This window comes from Muscardinus avellanarius, assembly GCF_963383645.1.
Source record: "Muscardinus avellanarius genome assembly, chromosome: 1".
Classification (NCBI taxonomy): Eukaryota; Metazoa; Chordata; class Mammalia; order Rodentia; family Gliridae; genus Muscardinus; species Muscardinus avellanarius.
Genome location: NC_137786.1, coordinates 175656729 through 175681370, shown reverse-complemented (window position 1 = coordinate 175681370; position 24642 = coordinate 175656729). Strand labels below are relative to the sequence as shown.

General features: G+C 51.7%; 1 protein-coding gene across 1 annotated transcript; it reads left to right on the top strand.

Annotated features, from left to right (window-relative positions):
- Nucleotides 1–15543: 15543 nt before the first annotated feature.
- Nucleotides 15544–20309, top strand: SERPINH1 (serpin family H member 1; the record flags this gene model as incomplete). Its single annotated transcript, XM_080693157.1, has 4 exons — nt 15544–16174; nt 16632–16730; nt 16837–17069; nt 20007–20309. The coding sequence occupies exons 1-4, from the start codon at nt 15553–15555 to the stop codon at nt 20307–20309; spliced, it is 1257 nt and encodes a 418-aa protein (XP_080549283.1). The 5' UTR covers nt 15544–15552.
- Nucleotides 20310–24642: the final 4333 nt, after the last annotated feature.

Sequence of the window (24642 nt, the reverse complement as noted above, 5' to 3'; positions counted from 1 at the left end):
CCTGCAGCATCCCCAGCCCTCTCTTGGACAAGCTCCCTTCTCTATTCCATTTATTTCTTTTTTCTTTTTTCTTTTTTTTCTTTTTTGTGGGCCTGGTGATGGAACCCAGGGGCATTCCACCTCTGAGCTACACCCTCTGCCCTATTTTTTATTCTTTTTTTTATGATGGTGACTTTTTATTTTTTAAATTTATTTATTTATTTATTATTATTATTATTTTTGGTGGTACTGGGGTTCCTGGAAGCCCTTCTACCTCCGGGCTACACTCCCAGACCTATTTTTTACATTTTCATTTTGGAAACAGGGTCTCCTAAACCAGCGCGCTCTGCTGGCTTCGAACCTGCGCGATCCTCCTGTTTCTGCCTCCCAAGCGCGGGGATTACAAGTGTGCGCCACCACGCCCGGCTATTTTTTTAATTAATTAATTAGTTAATTAATTAATTAATTTATTTATTTATTCATTTATTTTTTGGTGGTACTGGGGTTCCTGGAAGCCCTTCTACCTCCGGGCTACACTCCCAGACCTATTTTATATTTTTGAAACAGGGTCTCTTACGCCAGCGCGGCTGGCTTCGAACCTGCGCGATCCTCCTGTCTCCGCCTCCCAAGCGCGGGGATTACAAGCGTGCGCCACCACGCCTGGCCTTATTTAAACCATTATTGATGGTTTAAAAACTAATTATGGCTGGGCATGGTGGTGCAAGCTTGTAATCCCAGTACTTGGGAGGCTGAAACAGAAAGATGGCAGATTCAAGGCCAGCCTCAGGAATTTAGCAAGGCCCTCGATAATTTAGTGAGACCCTGTTTCAAAATAAAATAGGGCTGGGGCATAGGTCAGAGGTAGGCTTTTCCTTGGTTCTATTCCTAGTAACAACAACAACAACAACAAAAAAAAACCCCCCCCCAAAAAAACACACACACACAAAAAAGCCCCCAAAATGATGAAGCTGGCATGGTGGTGGTGTAATCTTGTAATAACAGTACTTAGAAGGCTGAGACAGGTTAAAGACCAGCCTTAGCAATTTAGTGAGACCATCAACAATTTAATAAGATCTTTTTTTTTTTTCCGGGTCTGGGGATGGAACCCAGGGGTATTTGACCCCTGAGGTACATTCCCTGCCCTATTTTTTATTCTTTATTTTGAAACCGGGTCTCACTGAGTTGCAGAGGCCTCACTAAATAGCTGAGGCTGTCCTCGAACCGCGATCCTCCGGTCTCAGCCTCCCGAATGCTGGGATTACAAGTGTGTGCCACCACGCCTGGCATAATAAGATCTTATTAAGATCCTCTTTCATAAAAAAAAATAAAGTGGACTGAGGTTATAGCTCAGTAGATCACCTCTGGTTCAATCTCCAGTACCACAAACAAACAAACAAACAAACAAACAATCAACCATATAGGCAGAGAAAGTATTTCCATCTCCAGAGATCACTGTTATTGAACCTTTATTTGTTGTTGGTGTTGGACTGGAGATGGAACCCAAGGGCATTCAACTTCCGAGCTACACCCTCTGCCCTTTTTTTATTCTTTATTTTTGAAACAGGGTCTCACTGAGTTATTTATTTATTTATTTATTTATTTTATTTATTAATTATTTATTTTTGTGGTACCAGGGGTGAACCCAGGGGCTTTTCTACCTCCAGGCTATACTCCCAGACCCGTTTTTATATTTTATTTGGAAACAGGGTCTCACTAAGTTGCTGAGAGCCTCACTTAGTAGCTGAGGCTGGCTTTGAACCTGTGTGATCCCCCGTCTCAGCCTCCCAAGCACTGGGATTACAAGTGTGCGCCACCACGCCCAGCTCTATTGAACCTTTTAAGAGTATATTCAAGCCGGGCATGGTGGCGCACGCTTGTAATAGCTGCGCTTGGGAGGCAGAGACAGGAGGTTCAAAGCCAGCCTTGCTGGCTTAAGAGACCCTGTTTCCAAATAAAAATATAAAATAGGGCTGGGAGTGTAGCCTGGAGGTAGAAGGGTTTCCAGGAACCCCAGCACCACACACACACAAAAAAAGTATATTCAAGCTGAATATGGTAGCCCATGCTTGTAATCCCAGCATTTGGGAGGCTGAGATAGAAGGATCATGGTTCAAAGACAGCTTCAGCTATTCAGTGAGACCCTTTACAACCCAGTAAGATCCTATTTCAACAGTAAAGAATAAAATAAAGTAGAGCTGGGTGTGTAACTCAGAGGTAGAATGCCCTGGGTTCCAGTATTGAAAAAAAAAAAAAAAAAAAGGTGCACACCTGTGATTCCAGTACTTGGGAGGCTGAGACAGGAGAATTACAGGTTCAAAGTCAGGGTTCACAGTCAGCCTCAGCAACTTAGGAGGCCCTCCACAACTTAGTGAGACCCTGTTTCAAAATAAAAAAATAAAATAGTGCTGGGGGTAGAATAGGGTACCATAGGGCTCAAGGGTAGAATCCCCTGGGTTCAATCCCCAGTCCCAGTGCTGAGGTGGGGCAGAGGGCCTGGGAGCAGGAGGATTTAAAGCCGGTCATCTGCATACCCCTTCAGTGAGGTTGGGAGGTGAGCAAGTGGTGGGGGCCAGGAAACAGGGCCCTGAGCAGCCACAGAGAATCATTCAAATTAAGCGTGAACACTGGGTAAAAGTCGGTGGTCCCCCCACTCAATTCTGACAAATCAACAAAGAACAAATAGAAACTTCAGGGAGATTTAAAAGCCCATTCCCTAATGGCTTAAAGGACACTCAGTGTCCCCCCTTTGGGAGGGGCAGCTTCGTCCTCTATCTTTTCCTAACTTAATAAACTTTCATAATTCTGTATCCTTTGCTAGCCCTTGGCCTTCATTTATCGAAATCCACTGGACACAAACCCCTGTTTCAACAATCCTGTTTCCATAACACACACACACACACACACACACACACACACACACACACACACACACCTTTCTAGCCTTTATGAATATTATATGCACCTATATTATTATTTACATATAATTAACATTATTTAAAAATACCCACGCTTCTAAGCAGCAGAAATAGTTTGCGAATTAAGTGAAAATCATCCAATAGCCTGCATTAATGCCTATGGAATGTGAACGTCCTTCCAGACATCTGTAGCTGTGCACATAGAATTTTCATAGACGTGCTGTTTTTTTTTTATTAATTCTTTTTTTTTTTTTTTTGTGGTACTGGGGGTGGAACCCAGAGGCTTTCTACCTCCAGGCTATACTCCCAGACCTATTTTCTATTTTATTTGGAAACAGGGTCTCACTAAATTGCTGAGAGCCTCACTAAGTAGCTGAGGCTGGCTTCGAACCTGTGTGAGCCTCCTGTCTCAGCCTCCCAAGGGCAGGAATTACAAGCGTGCGCCTCCACGCCCGGCGACATGCTGTTTTATTTTTAACCCAACCAAGCTCTCTTTTTCTGCCTGAGGATTATAACAACTTCCTCCTTTCTGAGATTGGCCAGTATTTCACCCCTTACTGACCTTGTCTGTAATTGCAAAAAAGGCTCTGATGAACATTCTTGTATATGAATTTATGCTCAAAACTAAAAAATAATTGCCTAAGCTAAATTTCTAAAAAATATTTTTCATAAAGAACACAAATCATTTCAAATTTAAAAAACATGAATAGATAATACATTCATACAGGATGAATGACAACTCTCCCACTTGGCTCTCCATCAGAGCTCCCCCTGCCCCGTGGCGGCAGATACCAGTTTCTCAGTGATCTCCCATCTGTGCCTGGATGAGTGAGGCAGGACACCACACGCTCTCACGCACATCAAATCCATAGGTAAGTATTCAGTAACATGTCTTCGGAACTTGCAGTGTAAAGCTGGGTGTGGTGGTACATGTTTTTAATCCCAGTACTTGGGAGGCTGAGACAGGAAGATCTGGGTTTGCAGCCAGCCCCAGCTATGTAGTGAGGGACTCCGCAACTTAGTGAAACCCTGTTTCAAACTAAAGAATAAAAAATCTGGCTGGGGGTGTAGCTCGGAGGTAGAATGCTCCAGGGTTCAATCCTTAGTCACACACACACACACACACACACACACACACACACACACACTTGCAGTGTAATGCTCTCTAAAAAGTGTGTGCCAATTTCTCCTGCAGCCGGGAATGTGTATGATATTGAAAATTAAATCCTTCTGATCCATCCAGACTCTGCTCATAGCCCCATGTCACAGATGAAGAGGCTGAGATGCTGCAGAAAGGTATCCATGAGATGAGTGAGGATACTTCCTGATTTCCTGGCCAGGCTGCCGTCTCTGCCTGTGCCTCCCAGGGAAGTCCCCACTGTAGTCACAGTCCTCTGCTGGCTCTGTGTGTGTGTGTGTGTGTGTGTGTGTGTGTGTGTGTGTGCGCGCACCATATTGAGGAGGTAGAAAGGAAGTAGGCAGATAGGGAAGAGGCCTCGGTAGAAAAACTTAATTTCCTGAGGGGCGATGAATACTAATTAATTTCCAAGACTCTTAAAAGAGACCAGCTCTTCCAAGGTTCAGAGATAAGAATGACCAAAGCTTCACAAAACCATCTGTTAGGATAAAACCTAAAATAGGATACTAATTAAACCCAGGAGACATCATTGGAACAAGTCTGACATCCCTACTGAAAGGAGACCCCTCAAAGGACGTGCAGATACCCTATGCAGATTTTAAGAACTGCCTTCCAGACTCCAACCAACAGAAGGCATGCAGAAATATATACACCCCTAGACCAGTCACCAGGACGGTTACCCACTCTGGGAACCCCTCCCCGTTGGGGAGCTTTTCTCTCTCTCTCGCAGATCATGTTAGCTATGAGAGAAGGTGGGGTGCAGTTGAAGGCATTTGGCCCGGGATACACTTGGGTAGTGACCTGAAAGCCTCCACTGGATATCAAGGCCAACCAGGGCCCCTAGGGGTGACCTGCACTTCTTTTCTGGCAGATTGGGTAGACTTTGGGAGAAAGCAGCTTGCAACTGAAGGCACTTGGCCCAGGATACACTCGGGTAGTGACCTGAAGGCAGCTGCTGGACACCAGAGCCCCGATAGCTCTTAGGGGTGTTTGGCCACTTTTTCCTATTCCCTTTTACTTCCAATAAACCTTTTACTCCCCTTCCTGCAGTCTGCGGGTGTCATTCTTCGCTCACCGCAGACAAGAATCCGATAAGGAAACGCCGAGTTTCTTCTCAAGAAACTCCGTTTCATCTTAAGGAAACGCTGTGTTTCTTCTCAAGAAACCCCGTTTCAATATGCCCACATGGACATACGTGTGTATATATAGCATGCCAGTGGGCTTGCGCCCCTGGGTATTGTGTCAGGCTTTTGGTTGAAGGCGCTGGAGTTCCTGGGTGGCTTCCCTGGCACCAGGAGGACTGCAGGGGGTGGGGGTGGGGGTGGGGCTGTGCCGGGAGGAGGAGGGGACAAGTCCTGTGTCTGCCCACCCACTCCCCTGACCTGCCACCTCCCTCCATCCAACGTGGCAGTACCATGCAAGAGAGAAGAGTCCTTCTGGACAGAAACCCCCACACTCCATGAGAGGAATCAGAGATTGCAGAACCACATTTTTTCCTGACTCATGCCTTGGCCTGAGAGCATACTTGGCTCCTGGACAGCTAGCCCAGATGAGCTCCCTGTGGAAGCCCTGCCTTCTCCAGGGATAGACCGCTCCAACCGGCTGTCCAAGCCTTCCCCAGCCCCCACTCTGTCCCAGGTAAATAGAAACTTCTCCTAGATGGTGTCCTTTAACTAAAAGTGAGACATCAGCCAGCGGCCGTGGCCTGTGCCTGCGATCCCAGCGGCTTGGGAGACTGAGGCAGGGAGGTGCTGAGTTCAAGGCAGGCCGGGGCAACGTGGCAAGACGCCATTTCAAAAACAAGTGAAGCCACAGTGAGACACTGTGGAGGGTGGCCTGCCCAGGGCCTGGCAGCAGCAATGTGCCATAAATGTCTCTCCCTCCTTCCCCCAGAGATGGCACAAACCAACCTGGTTCCGAGCCCACTTCAGACACCAACTTGCTGTGTGCCCCTGACCATGCCACTAAGATCCCTGATCCTACCTCTTATTTAAAATGAGAACACTCTTAGTTACCTGGAAGGACCATATACAATAATAAACGTAAACAGGATGAACACTTAAATGACACCCTAGTTTCTGTCCTAGATTCCATGGGGTGAGGACTGATCTGGCCCCTGTGGCTAAAGGAAGCTGTTTCTCTCCAGTTTCTAGCAGAACTGGGCCTGTTGACCTCGCTGGGTCAGGTAGAGGGGAGCTGTGGGGGAGAGAGGGCTGAAGTCGAGTGGGCTCTGGCCCAGCTTCCCCTCTGTTTTGCTGTGTGACCTGGGGGAAGTCCCTACCCCGCTCTGGAGCTCAGCTGTCCTCTCTGTAGAGCGCAGATGCAGTTGGACTTGATGCTTTTTTCTTGGGGCCTTTCCAGCCAGGCTCCTGTGTGCAGGGCCGTAGGAACAGATTTGCAGGCACTAGAGGAATCCAGACGTGAAAGAAACACTTGAGAGTTTCTGGCATTTCAGAGTTCTCCCCCAACCCCCTTCAAAAAGAGTGCTTTTTCCAGAAAGTGCAGCCTGGAATGTGGGGGAAGGGCCACAGCCAGCCTGGGCTGGGCTCAGAGCTAAGAATAATGCAGCACAGGCTCTTGACATTTTTTTTGCTGATGCTAGAAATTTAAAGGAGCCATGGCCTTTCTTTCCTCGCAGAGGCCACGCTGCTTGGAGCGGGGTAGACTCACTCTCGCTTACTGGTTGGCTGTGTCTGCTAAGTGCCTCTTCTGTGTCTTGGCTGGAGCTGGGAACTGGGGCGAGAAGAGTTTGGCCCCACTCTTCCAAAGTCTCCAGTGACATTCACTCACAATCCAGGGTGATAACACAGAGATAAAGCCCTAGGATAGGCCATGGAGGAAGCTTCTGGCCTGGTCTGACGCGCAGCAGGAGGCTGGAGGGGGTGGCAGAGGGTTTTCTCACTCATTCCCCTACACAGGGTGCTGTTCCTTTCTATATTTTACCTTGGAGCCGGTCCTGGTGGCGCACGCTTGTAATCCCAGCATTTGGGAGGCTAAAACGGGAGGATTGTGGTTTGCAGACAGCCTCAGCTACTTAATGAGCCTCTTTGCAACTCAGTGAGACCCTGTTTCAAAATAAAGAATTAAAAAATAGGGCAGGGGGTGCAGTTCTGAGGTAGAATACCCCTGGGTTCTATCCCCAGTGCCGCAAAAAAAAAAAAAAAAAAAAAAAAATATATATATATATATATATATATTTACATTGGGAGATTTTGGGTTTGTCTAATAGCATGGGCCTCAGTTTACCCTCCTACAACATGGGACAGTCAGCATGGGCCTCAGTTTACCCTCCTACAAGATGGGACAGTCAGAGTTTTCTCAGCTTCTTCCTCAAATATTGGTGAGGCAAAGAGCCGAAAGATGTAAGAATGCATTGAAAGGGAAGCCTTTATGAGACTTGACTTCAAAACCTGCTAGAAACCAAGGCAAACCTCTATTGTACTCTACCACGTGTGTGGTGTGTGTGTGTGTGTGTGTGTGTGTGTGTGTGTATGTGTGTGCACGCGTGCGTGCGTATGTGTGTGTATGGTACTGGGGATCGAACCCAGGGCCTTCTACCCTTGAGCTGTCTACAACTTGAGCTTCTACAACTGAGGCTGTCTGCGAACCTGGATTCTCCTGTTTCCGCCTCTCAAATGCTGGGATTACAAGTGTGTGCCACCACACGTGGCCCTATTTTGTTTTGTTTTTGAAACAGGGTCTCACTAGGTTGATGACAGTCACACTACTTGCTGAGGCTGCCTTGAACCTTCTATCCTCCTGTCTCCACCTCCCAAGTACTGGAATTACAGGTGTGTGCCACCCCGCCCAGTTACTCCACCATCTTTGATGCACCCTCTCTGTTCTTATCCCAGGCCTTATTTCACTAAGTTGCAAGGAACCCTGAGGGCCAGGGTGAAAGTTGGGGGTGGAGGAGAGTGGGGTCTGTCCAGGGATCCAAGTAGTATCTTTACTTAGTAAGGACTTATCCTTAAAAACAATACAGAGTTGAGGCAAGTGAAAATAGACAAGAACCAGGACAGGAGCCGGGCGTGGTGACAAACGCTTGTAATCCTGGCATTTGGGAGGCTGAGACAGGCAGATTGCGGTTCACGGACAGCCTCAGCTACTACTTAGTGAGGCCCTTTGCAACTCAGTGAGACCCTGTTTCAAAATAAAGAATAAAAAATAGGGCTGGGGGTGTAGCTCGGAGGTAGAATGCCCCTGGGTCCCATTCCCAGTAACACACACACACACACACACACACACACACACACACACACACACGCCAGGACAGTCATTCCAAAGAGATGGATAATACCAAGGTTACCTCTGAAGACAGAAAGGTCCCTATTCTTAGAAGTGCCAGGGGCCTGACTGTGGGGGCTATGTCAAGAGAAGGCTCTGTCTGGAGCTTCAGACAAGAGCTCATGTCGTCCGAGATCCCTTGCTGCCCAAAGTTTTTAATACTTTTACTCCAAGCTCCTTTGACTCATATTCTAAAAAGCAAAGATTCCTTAGTTGGATTCAAAGATTCTTGGGGCTTCGAGTGTAAGATCATCCTGTTAAACAGTGATCGCTTGAGGATCCAAGTAATCTTCATTCTTTGGCCGTGATTCAGAGTTGGAAGCTTTGGGGATCTACGCCTCCTAGGGTCCTTGGACCAGAACATGGAGCAGTGGTAGCAGTCTAACCTTAACCCAGACTGAAGAGTTAGTGACTGCCACCAGGCTGGTGTGGCTGAACCCCAGCCCCTGCCCCTGCAAATGACTGAGGCCAGGCACTCAGAGGGTCATCTGCTGGGTACTGGAATTCATGTGCTCCCCAGGATCTGACATGCACCTGGAAGAAAGAACAGTATGCAGACGGAGTGAGTCCATGATTGAAAGGGCTCCTCCACCCCATCCGGTCCCCTGTTATCTCTCATTATTATCATAATTATTATTATTATTGTTATTATGAATTTGCAGTACTGGGGGTGGAACCCAGGGACATTCTACCCCCTGTTATCTCTCATTATTATCATAATAATTATTATTATTGTTATTATTAATTGCAGTACTGGGGGTGGAACCCAGGGACATTTTACCTCCGACCTACACCCCCAGCCCTATTTTTTATTCTTTTTTTTGTGGTACTGGGGTTCCTGGAAGCCCTTCTACCTCCGGGCTACACTCCCAGACCTATTTTTACATTTTCATTTTGGAAACAGGGTCTCCTAAGCCAGCGCGCGCGGCTGGCTTCGAACCTGCGCGATCCTCCTGTCTCTGCCTCCCAAGCGCGGGGATTACAAGCATGCGCCACCATGCCCGGCTATTCTTTTTTTTTTTTTTTTTTTTTTTTTTTTTTGTGGTACTGGGAGTGGAACCCAGAGGCTTTAAAATAGGTCTGCGCTATACTCCCAGACCTATTTTATAGTTTATTTGGAAACAGGGTCTCACTAAGTTGCTGAGAGCCTCACTAAGTAGCTGAGGCTGGCTTCGAACCTGTGCGATCATCCGGTCTCAGCCTCCCAAGCGCGGGGATTACAAGCGTGCGCCACCACGCCCGGCTATTTTTTATTCTTTATTTTGAAACAGGGTCTCACTGAGGTGCAAAGGGCCTCACTAAGTATCTGAGGCTGTCTTCGAACCATGATCTTCCGGTCTCAGCCTCCCACATGCCGGATTACAAGCAAGTGCCACCACGCCCAGCTCTTCTCATTTCATTATTTAAAAAGACTGGGGAGGAATGCCCTAAACAGCCTCCTTTCCTGAGTCTCTACTAACATGCACACACCTCAGAATGAACATTCCCGGGGGCTAGGACTTTGTCCAGTACTCGGCAGGGGCTTCAGCCCCTAGAACAATAAAGAATACTCCAGGTAACCACAGAGCTCAGGGGCTATCAGTTGTGGGAGGGTGGGGCGGGAGGGTTTGGCAGTGAGACCTGGGACCTGTGGGAGTGGGCTAGGACAGAAAGGGAGGCAGGGATGACCAATTCGAGATAAAGGGAGAGAGACAAGGAAGGAAGCAAGAAACGACTTAGCATCACATTTGGGTTTTTTTTGTTTTTGTTTTGCTTTTTTAAATTTTTGTTTATTTTTGCAGTACTGGGGACCAAACCATCCTCAACCCTTATTATTATTATTTTTATTTGTGGTACTGGGGTTATTTGAACTCAGAGGCATTCTATCTCCAAGTTATAAGTCCAGCCTTTAACAATGTTTGTTTGTTTGTTTTGAAACAGGGTCTCAGTAGGTTGCTGAGAGTCTTGCTAAATTGCTGAGGCTGGTCTTGAACCAGCGATGCTCCTCTATCACCCTCCCGAGTACTGGGATTATATGTGTGCACCACCACGCCCAACTTTTTTTTTTCTTGAGGGTTTGGGGATGGAACCCAGGGACATTTGACCTCCAAGATATACCCTCTGCCCTATTTTTTATTCTTTATTTTGAAACAGGGTCTCACTGAGTTGCGGAGCACCTCACTAAGTAGCTGAGGCTGTCTGCGAACCGTGATCCTCCAGTGTCAGCCTCCCAAATGCTGGGAGTACAAGTGTGCGCCACCACGCCCGGCTCCCAACTTTTTATTTTTATTTTGAGGCAGAGTCTCACTAACTTGCCCAGGCTAGCCTTGAATTCAATCCTCCTGCCTCAGCTGTGGAGTGGCTGGATGATGGTCCTGCACCACAGTTTAGAACCACAGTTTGCCCGGCAGAACCAGCTGTTCTTGCCTCTGTTTCTCCAAGACTTGGGCTACCAGGGTGCGGGTCCATACTGGCTGTGGTGCGAGGGCTCTCGGCCACGGGGTGGCCACTGAGGTGCAGCACAAGTTGAGGTTTCCAGGGTGAACCCTGGACTGTGGAAGGACACTGTCTCCTAAAGTCTGACAACTGTCCTGAAGCAGAGGCAGGGTGGAATAGGAGGTCCCAATTCAATTTCACTTTGAAAAAAGTGTGAGTAGGGAGAATCAGAGCAGGGACAGGGCGCCAGGAGTGTGCCATGGGGAGTGGGTTGGCTTGTGTGGAGAGCCAGGGCAGGGGGAGCTGGGAGCTGAAACTTGGAGCCCACTGTACCCTCCAGCTTAATGGTCTGACCCCTCCTCCTTTCAGGACCCCAAGTCTCATGGGGACAGAGGATGACTATGCATACGGAAGGTCTAGCTGCTGCCCGCCACCCCCACCGGGCAAGGGGCTCAGCGGTGCCCTGCAGTACAGCCTGACAAGGGGGACGGTAGGACCCAGGGGCCAAGACTGGGCCTGTAGTCAGAGGGCGGGAGCAGGGGAGGTTAGGGGGAGGGCTTTGGCTTCCTTTTCTCTCTCTCTTTTTTTTTTTTTGGTGGAGCTGGGGCGCTCTCCGGAAGCTTTTCCAACTTTCCAGAAGTTTCTTGGGACAGGCAGGAGGGGGTGGGGAAAGCCATATATAGATCCTAGGCCTGGGGCAGCAGGCGGAGATTAGCATCGTCTGCAGTTCCAGTGAGACTCCATCCCGGAGCAGCCAGCCCGGCCCAGGTGAGGGGCAGGGGCGGCAGGGGAGTGCCTAGCAGTCAGGGGTTGCTCAAGGGACTGAGAAGGGAGCCCCAGACTAGAGTCCTAGGCACTTGGGGAGTGCCTGAGAGTCCCGGTTGAGAGCTTGGGGCCTGGCCGCAGTGCAGCAACACAGAGGCCTTGGGTAGAGGGGGGCGGGATTGGTGGTGAGAGTGGGGAGACGGTGCACTAAGAGACGGCTGGAAAAGGTGCAGCACCCCGAGAAGTTCTGGGAGGGGGCTGTTCTGGGAGGGGGCTGGTGGCATGGGGGAGACTGTGGCCCACGTCAGGGTAGTGAGCCGAATTCTTTGCAGAAACAGAGGGAGGAGGAGCTGGGGACAGCAGGGATGGCGACCGGCCAGCTTTGCAGCTAGAGGTACCTCCAGTTTTGGGGTGGAGGCCCAGGGCTCAGTAGTGACAAGTAGGAGGCCCAGCCTCCTCCCAGGCTTGATGGGGGACATCTGAAAGGAAGTGATTTAGTCTTGGCTGGGTCCTGGCTCCTGGGGTCCTTCTCTTTGAGAGGAATCCGCAAGGTGACTCCATTTCCCGAGGAGCGGCGTGTGTGGGTGTTGGCAACTGAGCGAAGGACCTGAGCAGCCCTGCTGCACCTCCCCCTCGAAAGGGTCGCGGTGGGGTCTGCATCCCCTAGTGGAGGTGGGGGGCTGACTGGGGAGATGCGAGTCACCCCTCCTAGCTCTGTCCACCGACCTGGTTCCTCCAGCAGGGCTAGGGCTTCTTCGCAGGCGGAGGGACATTCCTCTGGGGCCTGGAGAAGAGGGGGAATGAAAGGAAGCACTTCCAGCCGGGCCTCACGTCCTGGCCCCTCCTCCCTGTTTCCTGCTGGTCCCTCTGGCCCGCAGGGCCCCATTGGAGGCCTGGAGCCACTGGGGGCTTCGTGGCTGGCTGGGGCCACACCCTCGGGCCTCAGAGGGTTCCTGGCCCATCCCCCCCTTCCTGCCCGCTTTTGTCTCTGACCTCCGGGATTCCCCCGCAGATTTTTCTGTCCTGGCTGTGTAACTGGACACCACTTGCGGCCCTCAGGAGGGCAGTAAGTGTTTGTGAGAGGAAGGAGCCCTAGCTAGGAAGCCTTGACCCCTACTCATCCCCAAGGGACCTGTGCACATTGAGGTCCCAGGAGATCTGGAAGGGTGCACTTTGGGGGCTGGGCCTGGCAGGCCCCTGCTCCCCCATCTCCCCTCTGTGGGGTCCCATTCTCTTGACTCTTCTGTTTTCTTTCAGAATGAAAAAGGCAGGCATTGACCTCCCCCTGAGGCAGTTTCAAGGTACTTTAGACCCCTCAAGTGTTTTGAGACCCTCTGGTGGCCCCAGCATCTCCTCCCCTTCCTTCTCAGCCCCAGCTCCGTCCAGCGGGCTGTGGGCACAGCCTTGGGCCTTGCGATCCTCTATTTTCCTTAGTGGGGTGGTAAACTAACCGAGGCCCGAGGGCTGGCACTTCTCTGTGGAGAGATGGGCTGGGCTGTGGGAGGCTGGCCTGCTTGCAGGGACTTGCCTTCCCCCATTCCTGCTGCTGGTTTAACAGGGCCTCCCAACTCCCCCGGAACGCGGAATGCAGATGGAAACCAAGGGCTGGGAGGCTGCTAGCATCTCCTGGAGCCCAGGCCTGTGTCCCCCATGGAAGCCCCCCTCTGCTGGCCTGCAGAGATAATTCAGCCTCCTGCCTGCCACGTCACCAGGAGCAGGAGCTGTGTGGCTGCCTGAGGAATCCAAAGTAGTCATTTGGAGCTTTCTTGAGAAGCCCCTCCCAGCGCTTTGAGGTTCTGGCTGGCTGAGGGTGGGGGCTGTGGAGATGGAGGCTGCCACGTGGCAGGCTGAGTCCTCCACCCTTCCTCCTAAGGAAGGGGTGCTGGCAGCCCCTGAAGCCCCTTCTGAGCTCTGGCCTCAGCTGCCTGGATGCGAGGTGGCCTTTAAAAAAATAAAAAATAAATTTTTTTTTTTGATGCTCAGGTTTGAACCCAGGGGTGTTCTATCTTTAAGCTATACCCTTAGGCCTGTTTTACCTTCTATTTTGAAACAGGGTTTGGCTAAGCTGCTGAGCGTCTTGCTAAAGTGCTAAGGCTGGCCTTGAACCTGGGATCCTCCTGTCTCAACCTCCCAAGTACTAGGATTTAAGTAGGGAGGCTGAATGCTGTTCAGGCATAATGTTTAGTAATGCTCCATTTTACTCCCACAAATGTCCTTGTTTATACAATAAATTATATGGTTACTTTGCCTTTGAGGCCCTAGGTCTGGTAGGGAGGGAGTCAGGCTGGGAGGGAGGAGGCCTGGGGCCTACACTGGGCCTGGTACTCCCCTCCCCTGCATTTGAACTGAGGTTGAAGAGCTGGTCTCCCTTGTCCCTTCCCCAGGCATCCGGGAGCTCTGGCCTCCCTCCTGTCCTTTCTCTCCTGGACCCTTCAGGCCCCAGGAGGCTGGGGACCTGCCTGGGATTACAGAATAGACTGTATTCCAATGTAGACTTCTTGGAAATCCCATGTTCCCTCATTCCCCAGGCCAGAGACCTGAGGGTCTTCCTCCAGGATTTCAAGTTTCAGTTTTCCTTAGGAGGATTATGAAATCAGACCTGCCAGAGCCCCAAAGTCTCTGCTTCCACCAGGGTTCCTTCTGACTTTCCCTTGGCCCTGTCTCCTCTCCTGTCCTGCTACATGAAGTAGAGGGAGAAAGGACCTGAAGGTGTGTGTGTGTGTGTGTGTGTGTGTGTGTGTGTGTGTGTGTGTGTAGAGAGCGAGCAAGCATCCTATGAATAGAGATCCTCCTCACTGGACGCCCCAGAGGGGGCCACTGGGCTTGTCCTGTGCTCCTGCTACTGGGGCCTGAGGGTAATGAGGCCTTGGAGCAGGTGGCCTGTGGCAGCGACTGTCAGTTGGGAAGGCAGAACGGGATCTGCTGTGGCTCCAGCTTCCTGCAAGGATGAACACTCCTCTGGTCAGCCTCTGGCAATGGGGGCAGGGGTCACTGCTCCACTGAGCTGAGCTATGACTCACCTTCCCCAGGATCCTGTCCTTGCTGCTCTCAGGATGCCCCCCTCCCCTATGCATTTCCAGAAGGTGTTGTTATGGGATTTCCCATCTGGTCCAGGGATTATGGGCAGATGGGTAAACTAAGTCTCAGCTAAGACAAGAGAGAGGCCTTGGACGTAGAGACCTAAACCCTTGCAAGCAAGCTGGAAAAGGGACACTGAGCTTAGGTGGGCGTGCGCGTGCGCATACACACACACACACACACACACACACACACACACAGTCACTCTAGGGACAGTACAGTGGGGCATTTGGGCTCCCTCATTTAATGAGTGAACTGACCAGTGACTCATTAACATCCCAGGGTAGAATGAGGCCTCCAGGTGGGGCAAGCCCACAGGGCTCCCTCACAGGCACCCTTTGCCCGGGGTTTGCTGTAGACCCTCAGTCTTGCTGCTGTTATCCCCCTCCCCCCACTGGAAAAGGGCCCTGAGGGCTGTGGACAATTAGAGCTGAACTCTATGAACTGCTGAGGACTCCAGGGCCGGCGAGGTGGCCCTGTCTTACCTCCACTCAGGAACAGCTGAGGCCTGTCATGCGCTTCACCCTGGGAATACAATGGGGAAACAGACTGGCTAGTTTCCTGTCCTAGAGGCCACAGCCTAGTTAGCAACAACAACAACAACAAAAAAGGCACACAAATAAACATAAGTGTTGTTGTTCAATACAGGAAATCAATAGGGTGGTTGGGTGGTGACTTGCTGGGAGCTCTGCTTTGGACAGGAAGGGCAAAGAAAGTCTGACAGACTGGGCAGCCTTGAGTCAGGCCTGGGCTTCCAGAACCTTGGGCTCCCTGGCATCCACCTCTAGGGGCCTTGGTGGCAGCGAGCAGGCTGGGGTTGGTTATTGGGAGAAAGACATTGGGCTACAAGGCATCTCTCTCTCTCTCTCTCTCTCTCTCTCTCTCTCTCTCTCTCTCTCTCTTTCTCTTTCTCCCTCCCTCTCTCCATCCCTCCCTCCTAGGTCTCCTGCGGTGCACACAACACACCTCCCAGCCATGCGCTGCCTCCTGCTCCTGGGCGCCCTCTGCCTCCTGGCCTTGGCCCTGGCAGCTGAGGTGAAGAAACCCCCTGCGGCGGCAGCGCCGGGCACCGCCGAGAAGCTGAGCTCCAAGGCGGCCACCCTGGCGGAGCGCAGCGCCGGCCTGGCCTTCAGCCTGTACCAGGCCATGGCCAAGGACCAGGCGGTGGAGAACATCCTGCTGTCGCCCGTGGTGGTGGCCTCGTCGCTCGGGCTGGTGTCTCTGGGCGGCAAGGCGGCCACGGCGTCGCAAGCCAAGGCGGTGCTGAGCGCCGAGCAGCTGCGGGACGAGGAGGTGCACTCTGGCCTGGGCGAGCTGCTGCGCTCGCTGAGCAACTCCACGGCGCGCAACGTGACCTGGAAGCTGGGCAGCCGCCTGTACGGGCCGAGCTCCGTGAGCTTCGCCGACGACTTCGTGCGCAGCAGCAAGCAGCACTACAACTGCGAGCACTCCAAGATCAACTTCCGCGACAAGCGCAGCGCCCTGCAGTCCATCAACGAGTGGGCCGCGCAGACCACCGACGGCAAGCTGCCCGAGGTCACCAAGGACGTGGAGCGCACCGACGGCGCCCTGCTCGTCAACGCCATGTTCTTTAAGCGTGAGTCGGGGTCAGAGCGAGTTTGGGGTGGCGGGGCTCCCCCTCCAACCGGGAACCCCTGAGCCAGTGTTCCCTGCGCTGAGTTCTTCACGGCTCCTCTGTAACACGCACAACAGCCTGCAAAGGCAGGACCGGATCAAACCCTTTTTACATACTAGAACCCGGATTCAGAGGGGAAGCCGGGTGGTATCTAAGGGGAGGGGGCAGGGAGCCAGTCCTACCTACCACATTTCATCGAATGAAAGGGCTGTTGCTTATATGTGTTGGGATCAATAAAATTCGGTAATCAAGCTAGGTGTGGTGGCGCACATTTGTAACCCCAGCATTTGAGAGGCTGAGACAGTTGGATCGTGGTTCTCAAAGTCCAGTGTACGCAGTCGGAGGGGGCCGTGGGCTGCCCTTGTGTCCACGGGACGTGGATCTCTGACCCCGTGTTCTGTCTCTGCTGTCTCTACAGCACACTGGGATGAGAAGTTCCATCACAAGATGGTGGACAACCGTGGCTTCATGGTGTCTCGTTCCTATACGGTGGGCGTCACGATGATGCACCGGACAGGTAGGTGCCTTGCAGAGCAGGAGGTCAAGGTGGGCGTCCCGGGTGCTCAGGGTCTGGCCCACGCAACTGTCCGCAGCATGTCCAGAGTCCTCTGCTCTTCGCCCAGGCCTCTACAACTACTACGATGACGAGAAGGAGAAGCTGCAGGTCCTGGAGATGCCCCTCGCCCACAAGCTCTCCAGCCTCATCATCCTCATGCCCCACCACGTGGAACCCCTCGAGCGCCTCGAGAAGCTGCTGACCAAGGAGCAGCTGAAGGTCTGGATGGGGAAGATGCAGAAGAAGGCTGTCGCCATCTCCCTGCCCAAGGGTGTGGTGGAGGTGACCCACGATCTGCAGGTGAGGGCCGGCCCCCCTGGGGCCTGGGGGGGGCAGCTTTGATGCTTGTTGCCAGCTCAGCAGGTGTGTCCTGTACCCTCTGGGTGTCCAGGCAATACTGACTGTTCTGGGGGGACTCGGGAGGAGGTGTGGGCCTGCCTGCCCCCGGGCAGATGATAATCCTATCAGACAAATACCGTCAGATGTAGAAAGATGCTGTGTGACGGGCATCTTGCTACACACTTCATGTATGTTAAACTCTCTGAATCCTCAAACCACCTCATTAGGGAGGACTATAAACTTCAGCTGAGAGATGAGGAAGCTGAGGCTCCCTCCAAAAGGTTAAGTAGCCTGTTGAGTGTGGCGGTGCACATCCGTAATCGCAGGCCCTGGGAGGATGAGATAGGAGGGTCACAGATTTGAGGCCAGCACACTGTAATTTAATGAGAGTAACTTAGCCAGGGCCTGTTTCAAAACAAAAAATAAAAGGAGCTGAGGTTCTATCTTAGAGGTAATCAATCCCAGTACCACAAAACAAAAGGAAGATAGGCTGGTTAAGTAGCTTGTCCTAGTCAGCTAGCTCTTTGGGTAAGTAATTGAGACATCTCATATCCAGGCCAGGTCACTGCACTGGTCTGGGCGTCTTGAGGTCCCAATTTAGAGATTGCTCAGGCTGGAGGATTACCCACCATACAACAGAGCAGACAACTGGGTTCCTAAGGATGGCTAGACACCTGGCACACCTGCTCAAGAGGATTTCCTCTCATAGCCAGCCCGGGTGGTGGGCAGAGGCTCCGAGAAAAGCAGCGACTCCCCAAGGCCCCACTGACTCTACTGGCTTGTAAGTGGGGAGCTGTAGTGAGACCCCTAGGTAAAGATGTAGGGTGGCTTTTCTGTTGATCAGGGGGAGGAAAGTTTGCCCTACTCAAAAGAGAAAACGTTCATCCCATTCTTGCTTCGGATGCAAGATAGTTCCCTGGCAGGTTCCTCACCCACAGAGCTCAGGGAGGAAGCTTGGATGGGAAGGGGGCTCAGGCTCCAAACCAGACACTAGTGGGCCTCTCCTTGTTTCTCCTGTGTCTTCTGAACTCTCAGTAAAGAATAGCCACCAGTCCATGGGGCAGATTGACTTGGGAAGTTCGAGGTGACTGACTTGTGCAGGTCATCAGGACTAGACTTAGCTGTGTCTACCTAGACACTGGTATCAGGTGTCCTGAGACTCTGGTCCCAGGCCGGGACCTGGCAGGGAGGCGAGACTGTTCTGTGGAAGCCTGGGCCTGGAGGTTGCTGTGCACTCAGCTGGTAGACTGACATCTCTTTAACACTGAGCAAGGAAGAGTCCTGGACAAGGGTCTTGCCTTCCTGGGACTTCAGGCCAGGTGAAAGGGATAGACAGGCCCAGACACTACTAAAGAGAGGGAAGTCCAGGGCACTGAGACTGAGGGAGGCACTGCTTGGCCCTGTGGGCTAGGAAAGGCTTTTTAGAAAAGGTGGTATCTAGCTGGGCATGGTGGTGCATGCTTGTAATCCTTGCGCTTAGGAGGCTGAGACAGGAGGATCGCACAGGTTCGAAGCCAGCCTCAGCTACTTAGTGAGGCTCTCAGCAACTTAGTGAGACCCTGTTTCCAAATAAAATATAAAATAGGTCTTTGGGTTCCACCCCCAGAACCAAAAAAAAAAAAAAAAAAAAAGAAAAGGTGGTATCTAAAGAGTCTGAAGGGAGAGGGAGAGAGGCCAGCATGTGCCAAAGGGATAGGGTCTAAGACTAATGTGCAGATATGAGCTTCACACGCAAGAGCTGTATTTGAGCCAGGCATGGTGGTGCATGCTGATAATCCCAGCACTTGAGAGGCTTAGACAGGAAGATCACTGGCTCAATATCAGCCTCAGCAACGTCACAAGACTCTCAGCAACCTAGTGAGTCCCTGTTTCAAAACAAAAAGTAAAAAGGGCTGCCTCTCAATTTAATACCCAGTACTACACACACATAAAAGATTTCTTTTTGGCATCCTAGGGCTATGCAAAGCCATGGAAAGGTGTATGTATGTACATTAACTTTTTGCTATGAAACATAATAAAAATCTATTTAAAATACATTAGTGAGGCCAGGCATGGTGGCACACGCTTATAAACCCAGCATTTAGAAGGCTCAGGTGCCCATTGCCCAGCTTGGCCCTCGTCACACACAGCCTGTAGTAATTTGTCTGTGCCCCCACCATCAAGTTATTTTGAAACAAACCCAGGCACCATATCGCTCTGAACAGGTTTCAGCCCAGAGTGATGAGGACATAGCTATCCTTCCGTCAATCTTTCTCAAACTTGAGTGTACCAGGAATCACATGGGGATTTCACTCTTTTTTTTTTTTTTTTTTTGTGGTACTGGGGTTCCTGGAAGCCCTTCTACTTCCGGGGTACACTCCCAGACCTATTTTATATTTTTGAAACAGGGTCTCTTACGCCAGCAAGGCTGGCTCCGAACCAGCGCAATCCTCCTGTCTCCGCCTCCCAAGCGCGGGGATTACAAGCGTGCGCCACCATGCCCGGCAACATGGGGATTTCTTAAGAAGGACCCGGGCCTACCCAGAGATTCCGATTCCTTGGGTCTGGGCTGTGGTCAGGGAACCTACGTTAGGATCTGCTCCTGAGGTTTGCCTGTCCCTGAAGCACACTTCAAAAAGTGCAGCCTGAGGTCCTGGACAGTGCCAGGGAGCAACCCTGACTTGCTTTTCTGAGCCTCCGTTTTCTCATCTGTGAAGTGAGAGCAGAGGCCCTCGCAGGGAGGGGTCCAGTGAGAACGAAGGAAACAGGTGTGAAGTGCCCAGCGTTGACCCTGGCCCACCGAAGGTGGACAGGGAGTGGCCAGCTCTTCTCAGAGGAGTGGCCGGGGTGGTGTGGGTGGAGGGTGAGGGTGCAGGAGTTTTGTGTGCTGTGGCCTCACCTGGCATCTTGGTCCCATAGAAACACCTGGCTGGGCTGGGCCTGACCGAGGCCATCGACAAGAACAAAGCAGACCTGTCACGCATGTCGGGCAAGAAGGACCTGTACCTGGCCAGCGTGTTCCATGCCACCGCCTTTGAGTGGGACACAGAGGGCAACCCCTTTGACCAGGACATCTACGGGCGTGAGGAGCTGCGCAACCCCAAGCTCTTCTACGCCGACCATCCCTTCATCTTCCTGGTGCGAGACACCCAGAGCGGCTCCTTGTTGTTCATTGGGCGCCTGGTCCGGCCTAAGGGTGACAAGATGCGAGACGAGTTGTAGGGCCCCCGGGGGGGCACAGGATGACAGGAGGCAGCAGAAGGCTCCTGAGACACTTGGGTGCTATTTGGGGGGGTGGGTACCAGCCTTGGATGTCCCGTGGGATGGGGGTGCAATAACAGCAGGTTTCCCATGTGTCTGAGTGGCTCTTCCCAGCCAGAATCCATTCTGCTTGGACCTGGGCCCCTAGGTACCATGGTGCTGAGCCCAACCTACCTACCGTGGGGCCTGGGTGGTTAGACATCCTGCCCTGCCCTCAAAGTCTGAATCCAGCTGCCTCCACCAGCCAATCAGTGTTCACTTCTCTAGCCAAGTGCTTTCGTATCTGTGAGACAGTTGAACTGGGGTTGGAGAGCTCAGCCCAGCCCTCTATGACTCTCCTACCACCCAGCCCCTCCCCAGCTCTCTCAAACTCTCCCAATGTCCTTCAACCACAAAACTAGGTGCTGTAGCCCCTGGGACCAGGCACCATAGAGTGGCCTTAGCCCAGGTAGGGGGAATAGGAGAACAGCTCACAGGAGGGGCTCCTGAGCAGACCCTGCTAGAGATTCATTGCATTTGACAACATGGGAGAGAATTTTTAATTTTTTCCCCTTTTTTAGTTTTTCAAAGATGGGGAGGGAAGGGAAAACATGAGCCTTTTTTTTGCTGTCAAAACAAGAACTTATTTGTACAATTTGTTTTTTTCAATAAAACTTTTCCAGTTAAATCTTGGAGCATGAAGAAGGTTGGATCAGGTTGGATCAATTGGATCAGATTGGATCAATCCCATGTCATTTTCCCGGGGGACAAAGACTCCTTGTGTTTAACAGCCCATCAGGCCCTGCAGTGCAGGCAGATAATGTAGCCAATGGCCCACTGCTACTGAATGGAGCTGGCTCTGGGGCCCAATGACAGTGCTGGACCCAGAGCCCAGGTGCCCTGGCCCTGCTACGCAGACCACTGTATTGCAAGCTGACCTCATCCAGAAGGTCAGAGGATAGATCAGGTGCCGCCTAGCAGGTTGGCCAATTGGGGGTGGGCTTCAGAAAGAAGGGGCTCATAGGGCCCTTGCTTCGGTGGCCCAGTGTCTGGAGTTTGTGGCAGGGGAGGAGGAAGCCAGCCCGGTCCCTCTGACACCATCCTCATCGTCGACTCTTAGGTCCTTAGTGGCCCTGACATCATCATGCCTTAGAGGGACAGGCATGCACAGGACAAGAGACCTGTGGCCAGGCAGGCAGAAGAACAGAGGAGATTGGATTTGAGCCCCAACTCTGCTACCAGCCGGCTGTGTGGTCTGGACAGAGCACCCCACCCTCCCCGGGCACCTCTGCTTTCCCTCTGCCATCAACTCTGGCCTGGGGGTTGTTGGTCCAGGAAAGGACCCAACCCTTTACCTGGAATTGGCGGTCCAGGAGCCCCCCAAAAGTCAACAAGGCTGGCTGCATAAGGATCACCTGACTCCTGTTACTGGCACATGGAGTTTTACTAAAATGATTCATAGTGCCAGGTCTATCTTGCACTGTGAACTCAATGAATTTGAATATTTAGCTCCTTCTGTTCCTAAGTTTGTTCCCCTGCCTCAAGGCCTGGTATTCTTTCAGCCTGGTAAGCTGCTTTTGCAGATCTTTGCAGGGCTGGGTAGCTTTTTTCCCCTTCCTTTGGTACTGTGAATTGAATCCAGAGGTGTTATAACTCTAAGGTACATCCCCAGCCTTATTTATTTATTTTGGTGGTACTGGGGATTGAACCCAGGGGCTTTCTGTCTCTGAACCACACTCTTAGCCGTATATATATATATATATATTTTTTTTTTTTAGTTTTGAAACCAGGTCTCACTAGGTTGCTGAAACTGGCTGAGAATCTATGATCTTCCTGTCTCAGCTTCCCAAGTATTGGGGTTACATGTGTGTGTCATTATACCTGGCTTTTTTTTTTCTTTTTGTCATTCAGAACTTTCCTCAGATATCCTCTGCTTGGAGAAGCCTTCATCGACCACCCAGCACAGCCAGCCCCACTCCTGCTTTAGCTTCCCTGCCATGTTTTTTTTTTTTTTTTTTGCAGTACTGGGTGTGGAATCCAGGGGCATTCTACCTTCGAGCTACACCCCCAGCCCTATTTGTTATTCTTTATTTTGAAACAGGGTCTCATTGAGTTGCAAAGAGCCTCATTAAGTAGTAGCTGAGGCTGTCTTTGAACTGCTATCCTCCTGTCTCAGCCTCCCAAATGCTGGGATTACAAGCATGCACCACCACACCTGGCTTGTTTTCTTATTTTACTGACCTTTGCACTGCACCACCATCCACTATCTGTGCGCCTTCCCCGCCCGCCCCTCTTAACACAAGCCTGGATGCTCTGTAAGAATTGGGGCCATGTCTGTCCATCGCACCTACATTCTGCATCATACACCTACAGGCACTGGAAACATACTTGCTGAGTAGGTGAAAGGGCCGTTCTGGAAGGGAACAGAGGCTTTGGAAGTTCAGAGGAGGAAGCCATGGCTGCGTGAGGAGAGGGAAGACGGCTCCCAGGGACCGGGTGACCGGTGAGCTGCTGCCTTGAAGGGCAAGTAGACATTCCCCGGTCAGAACAACGATTTTAGTAATAGCAGCTGGTGCCACTTTTGTGCCTTGCTCCCTACTAGGTGCCAACTACTTGACATGTCATTTTATCCAAGCCTTCTACTGCTTGGCTAGGCAGGTGGGGAAACGGTTGGAAGAGATGCTGAGGCCCCTCACCAGTGGGGGCTGGGCTGCAGTTTCATCTAGTTGGGTAGTTGCTGCTGCCTCCAGCCACACAGGAAGGGCAGGAGAGGAACTGGCCAGATTCTAACAATAAAGGTGCCAAGCAAAGTGGTCTTTTTTTTTTAAGCTGGATCTCATGTTGTTGTTCAGGCTGGCCTTACACTCCTGGGCTCAAACCATCCTCCTGCCACAGCCTCCTGTGTAGTGGGGACTATAGGAGTGTCAGTGTCACCATCATCTTCCCCTGCTGGGAAGTCATTCTAATTCCTCAGACTGAGCACTGGATGAGAACCTGGCTTCTGCCTCTGAAGCTCAGCCTGCAACAGCTCCCCCGCCAGGTGGGAAGCAGCAGTGAGATGAGCCAGGGGTACCCAGATCATAGGCCCTCCCTGCAGCACAGGTTGGGCGGTTTCAGCCGGAGTTCCTGGAGGAGGATGGAAGGTGCTGGGGGGAGGAGTGGGGGTGTGCCCGCACCCATTCCCTTCTGCGTGGAGCTTACTGCCGCCTGGAGGCCATTGGAAGATCGCCCTGTTAATTCTCACCACTGTGCTTGTTAATGTCTCAGAGAACGCAGAGCCTGTTGGATTGTGAGGGTCTCAGATGTGGGTGCGAGTGGGGGAGAAGGATTAGCCCTCCACTGAGCTCTCGCAATGGGCTTGGCTCTGCCTTGTATGACCTCATTTAACTCTCAGAGCTTCCTTAAGGAGCAGCTGTGTTGTAGGTGAGAATGCTGGAGCTCAGAAAGGGGAATGGCCAGCCCGAGGCCACCCAGCAGGTCAGTGATAGCCTGGCTCCCAGGGGAACCCGGTCTCCTGCCTGTAGAGGAGAAAGCTACTGAAATGGGAGAGCTCTGAGGTCCACAGTTCATAGGGGCAGTCACCAGTGGGGCTCTACATCACCTTTACCCCAGTGTCTGCAGCATGGGGCTCGTTGTTCCGAGTCTCCAGCGGTAACCTCCGTCAGGCCCTCGTCTGCCCATGTCCTGCATCCCCATACGATGCTCAGCACACAGGAGGTGCCTAGAAATGCTCAAACAAGCGATGCTGGTAGTAGGTGGAAGCTAGGAATATTACTTCAGAGCGCCGCAGTCCTTGCTTTTCTGCATGGAGAGTATTTAAACAGAAAGCACCAACAGGGAACATAAGAGACTGATGCAGAGAAGTGATGGCACTGTGTGAGGAGGGCCATAGTAAAGGAGGGCATTATATCCCAGAGAAAAGCCTCTGGAACGGACCATTTTCCACGGTTGAAAATGGATTGGGTCAAAGTGGTTACACTCCAGAGCAGGTCTGCTGCAGTCAGTTCCCCTGGCGTCTCAATGTGGTGAGTTTTATTCATCCTGGAAACCTTTCCCCCTAACACATATGCATTTGGGGAGGTCACTGTCTCTTCTACACCTTAGTATTCTGCGTGCACAGACCTCTTCCAGGGGTCTGTGTTGTCTCTGCCCCCTTCCCATGGAAGGGGGGCTCAGTGGAGCTCTGCAGGGAGGTTTGGCTTTCTGACAACTCTGCTCTAAGTCCACCCACAACTACCCTATCTGCTAAAGTCTAACTAGCTACCTAACAATGTTCTGATGCTTAAAGGCAGAGGTATCAGAACCTGACGGTCCT